This window comes from Buceros rhinoceros, unplaced genomic scaffold, assembly GCF_000710305.1.
Source record: "Buceros rhinoceros silvestris isolate BGI_N320 unplaced genomic scaffold, ASM71030v1 scaffold13902, whole genome shotgun sequence".
Taxonomy (NCBI): Eukaryota; Metazoa; Chordata; class Aves; order Bucerotiformes; family Bucerotidae; genus Buceros; species Buceros rhinoceros.
In genome coordinates this window covers 22004-26636 of record NW_010399557.1, presented here as the reverse complement: position 1 = coordinate 26636, position 4633 = coordinate 22004, and the positions used below count along the sequence as shown (strand labels likewise).

The window sequence follows — 4633 nt, the reverse complement described above, 5'->3', positions numbered from 1 at the left end:
AATGTCGTGACATTAAAGACCTCCTAACTTGCTTTATCGACAGAACGAGGAGTGCTTTCTCGTCCTCATAACAATGAGGCTTTAATTTTTAATATGACCTGGAGCCAAGCGTAAGCCAGCAGCCTGTCTTGCCCTATCAAAGTCCCAAGTCAACGCACCCAAAAGATGAATGGTGCCGGAAGGTCTTCCAACCAACCGAGGCTTTCAAACATGGGAGGAATAACAGCAGCAATGAGTAACACAATAGTTCAGAAGGAAAGGAAATGTTTGAGGAATCAGGGTGCATGTTGTTAGGGAGACACCGAAGGAACAGAGTGTACAGCGAGATCAGATATGATACTGAAGAACAACCCAAGATACCGCATATTTAAAACTCACTGATTCACACTGCTCTGAAAGGATACCCGCTGCCTGACACTGCTAAAGCAAGAACTAATGGAACGCGCACAGAGGTTTGCATCAGTCACAGCAAAATCCTCCCTTAAACTAGTCAGATTCTCTGGTGACAGGGGGAAAAGGGCTCTCTATCCATACAGGCAGCACTGAAATCTGAGACCGAAATTTGCTTTAAAATGAACATGGAGTTTAGAAGTTGTTAGAGATTATTAAATATGTGACACACTGGCTATCAAAACAGATCATCAAAAAAGAACTAGAAACGAAAACCCAACAAACCAATCAGCGACGCTCGACTAAATGGGACAGAAGCAGCTGGAAAGAATTCAGGAGGTTTAACGTTCATTAGTTCAGGATTATTGTAGATGTGAAAAGGAACACTGAACTAGACATAAATGGAGATGATACACAGACGCTATAAAACCTGTGGCTGTTACTGCTGAGGCAATAGATCAACTTCAGCATGCGGGCAGTGCTGTGATGCAGAACAGGATCGAGAACAAGATAAAAGTGGAAGATAAAAAGCAGGACATGGAGAATACTAACAGGGATATTTAAGGAAGAACAAAGACTGGTGAAGAGACAGGGCTGAATAAGTTACCCAGAAAGAGTAAAAGGATTTAATGTGTGGCTCAGAAACGTGGAGAGGGAACCCACGAGCAGGGTGGAAACAAGTCGGTCCTGCCGTAAGGAAGACAGATGCAGCATCCCAACAGAGACAGTGGTACCTCTCCTTACGCCTGCGTAGCAGAAGGCGACGAGAGGGGGTTTGCTGCGGGGTTCTGGAGGAGCGTTGTCACCCTGTTTCTACTGGAGATTACATCCCATCGTTTATTCTGCAGGGAAGATGCTTCGCCTCCAGAGATCTCTTTGGTAGCTCTTTGCTAAACCTGGTTCATACCCATTGTTGTGCAGGATATAACAGAAAGACAGGCTCTTTCTAGGTGGGTTTCGGGTCTCTCAGCGTTCTAGAATCCTACCTTGGAAGAGGTGATATGGCAAGTCATGCAAGAGCATGCTCGCTGCTGCTTCACCTAGGACCTCTGGGGGACACAGCAGCTTTGGGCCAGCAGCTGCTAGTGACAGGCCTGCCCATAAGTCCCGTGGTGCTCCAGGGCTCACCTCTTCCTTCGTGGCCCCGCTCTCCATGTCAGGGGGAGAGGGGATGTGAATGTTAAGTTACAGGCACAGCAATGGTATGCGAGACAGACACCAAATGCGTGAGTCTTACGCTTTGTGCACAAGATATGGCAGTTCTGAGGTTGTAACCAGGACAGGAAAGCAGAGCTACAACTAAAGAGGGATGCAGTTCTCAATGACTTTTATTTGCATTCTGTCATGATGATGTGATGGTCCATTTTGGACAGCGGCTCAGAGTTCTCAGTCTGTAAAAATAGCTGGGCTTTGAGGAAGTGAAGACAGGCGGAGACCCTGGCACTCTGGGTGGAGAGGGAAGGCCCAAGCAATGACTCACAGGTCTTCCCTAACATCTGTTGCTTCATTCTTATCGCAAGAAAGACAAGCGCCGATTATTACGGTTAATCACTACTGCAGCACTAGTTATGCATCAAAAAGAAGATTTTCATTGTGCTTGGGTAATGGAAATGAGCTTGAAGACATCTTAGCAAACAAGTAATTTCATAACAGATTTCACAAGGCATATCATGTCATCTGAATCAAGTGCAACACCACCCTGATCCCATCAGCTGCATGTTGCAGCATCCTAATACCTTGCTTCTGGGGGCACAGAGAAACTGGGAAGAAGCAGTTCTGCCACTGCCGGCAGACTAGTCTTTGGCAAGACACTTCACCTTTCCTCCATGTGTTTCACCCGCTCCCTTTACCTCACCTATTCGGACGATGCCGGTGTTCTCCAGCACGTGCCGTATGGGAGCAGCACCCGGGTTGCCTGCCTTAGGAGCAGACAAACTGCTGTCACCGGTTTTTGCCTCGGTCGTCTGTCATGGCACTGCTCACCCCGCGAACACAGGAAAACCCATCTCATACTTTGCTAACAAATGACAGCAAAAGACGCAGGGCTCCCCAAACGCGTGGGTCGTGCGGTGATTAACGTTCGGTCCCTTAACCTGCCAGAGGCCTCTAGAGGGAACTCTTGGGTTGTCCATGGCTGTGCAGGCGGCCTGGCATCTCCACGCTGCTCCTCCAGTGCTCTGTAACTCAGGAGGCCTCAAAAGTGAGAGAAATAAATGGATTTGTCATCTGAGCACTGTGTGTGTGGTCTGCCTGATTTAAACTACAGGGTGATCCAAACGAGCTTTCAAGATCTAGAAAGAAATGCTGGAAGTGAATGGAAAGTGAAGGTCCTGTAAATAAACTGGCAGAGCAAAGTGACCTTGAAGAGCGCAGCATGCTTCATATAAGAAACAGAAGATAACAGAAATATTTGGAGGCTTTGCTGACAGTAAGAGAGTTGATGTTGTAGCTTTTGCACAGGACAAGAGAGAAAATCGCGTTGCTCCATTTGGAAATGAGAAGAGTATGAGAACAAGTATAGGCTGATAAGGCAGCAGAAAGCCCACGCAAGTTCATAATCATGTGTTATCAAAGCACATACAAAGATCAAACTGAACACCAAAATATGTAACCAAGAGCTGCAGCCAGCCATCCTCTAAAGATTCCCGTGCGCCTGATCCGTGCCGCCTACCAAATGTATTTATCCCGTGGGCTGTGCCTAGTCACACAGCGAAATGCGCTGTGAACTGATAGGGTAAAGCTGGAATGCTTTAGCCTGTCCCACGAGGGCATCAATCGGAATGAGAAGGCCCCAAAACGGCACAAAAATCGTCTCTCTTGGGAATAAACGAACGGAAATTACTGGTTATTATTGCATGCCCAAACATGTCTCTTTAACATCTGGGAAGGAAAAACAGTTTAAACTGAATAATAAAATAGTGTCACGTTGTCTTTTCAAAGGAGATGAAGCGTTGCCAGTTTGTGCTGTAAGATGCACGGCACGACCTGGCTGAATTTGCAGTGCTGCTCGTTCTGCAGTTCAGCAGTTCCGCCCTTCAGAGAATTTTCACTGAACACGCTGGAGCTGCTGATGAGAACAAACGGCCTGACAGCTGGGGAGGCCTGCAGGAGCTGATGGCAATGCCGCACGTGGGGCACTGGTGCGGGTTTGGGCTAAGAACAGCACAGGTACTCACAGGATGTAGCAGATGACTCCTATACTCCACATGTCTGTTTCGTAGCCAATCGGTTCATAGTTTATAACTTCTGGAGCCACAAACTCAGGGGTCCCAAAGAGAACTTTCAGAGAACCTGCGTTTTCTGTGAAGAACAAAAGAGAAGACCATTAACTGCTGCATGCAGATTGTAAAAACAATTATTTCCAGGAACAGGAAAAACACTTCTGTCATCGTATTTGTGATGTTATTGAAGATCCTTATCAGAAAAAATACAGAATGCCTGGACTGCTGCTTCCTTAGCTGAGACGTGTAGAGCAATAAAGAATTATTGGTGAAGCAACGTCGAGCACACAGCAAGACGCACAATAAGAAAGTTCCTATTGCAAGGAGTTTCCCCAAGACCAAGTCTAAGAAAGAGGAGAACTTTCAGTGTTTAATTCAGATTTTTATGTCCTAAAGTGCAAAAGCGTTTGAACCTCCACCACTTTAGCAGCTGCACAAAAGGAATTCCGGATTCCAGTGTTACGAAGAAGTTGACATTTTCACAAATTATTTAAGATTTATCAAAGCTCAGGCAGCTGCTCAGGGATTTTACTGTAAAGAGACTCAGCACTGATAAAATTACAGTAAGAATAAATATCTGTTTTAATCCAAGACTGATTAGGTAAATCTTAACAGACTCATTTTCATCGATGCTCATTCTAAATAGGATTGGAAGAAGAAGAAAAGAAGCTGCCAGGTCAGGAAATAAGCAAACTAAAGAAGAGATTAGGGATTAGGGGAAAAAAACAATCCCAGTAAAGTATTTGTATTATAAAAGTATAAAAATCTCAGGAAATCGATTGTCTCTAACTTGAAACAGGCTTGACCGTAGGTGGAGAAGCTCCTGTCCCGCCTGCACATGTGCCTGAGCAGGCAGCGTTTGCCTGAAGCGAGATTCATTGCACCACAGTTCCCTCTTGTGCCGGAGCAGCATCCAGATTAGGCACAGGGGGGTGACACAGCGAGGATCTCTCCCTCTCGCCAAGAGATCTAACCAAAGCATAGACGAATGGGAAGAAAAGCAGGTGTAGCAGAGCCCAGTC

The 4633-nt window shown here is 46.0% G+C and overlaps 1 protein-coding gene across 1 annotated transcript in view; it reads right to left on the bottom strand.

Annotated features, from left to right (window-relative positions):
• MYLK (myosin light chain kinase) overlaps window positions 1-4633 on the bottom strand; it is a 28745-nt gene that overhangs the window by 10267 nt on the left and 13845 nt on the right. The window contains exon 7 of the mRNA XM_010131531.1: window positions 3567-3690. Coding sequence (XP_010129833.1) covers window positions 3567-3690 — 124 coding nt within the window. The remainder of the gene's footprint in view (window positions 1-3566; window positions 3691-4633) is intronic.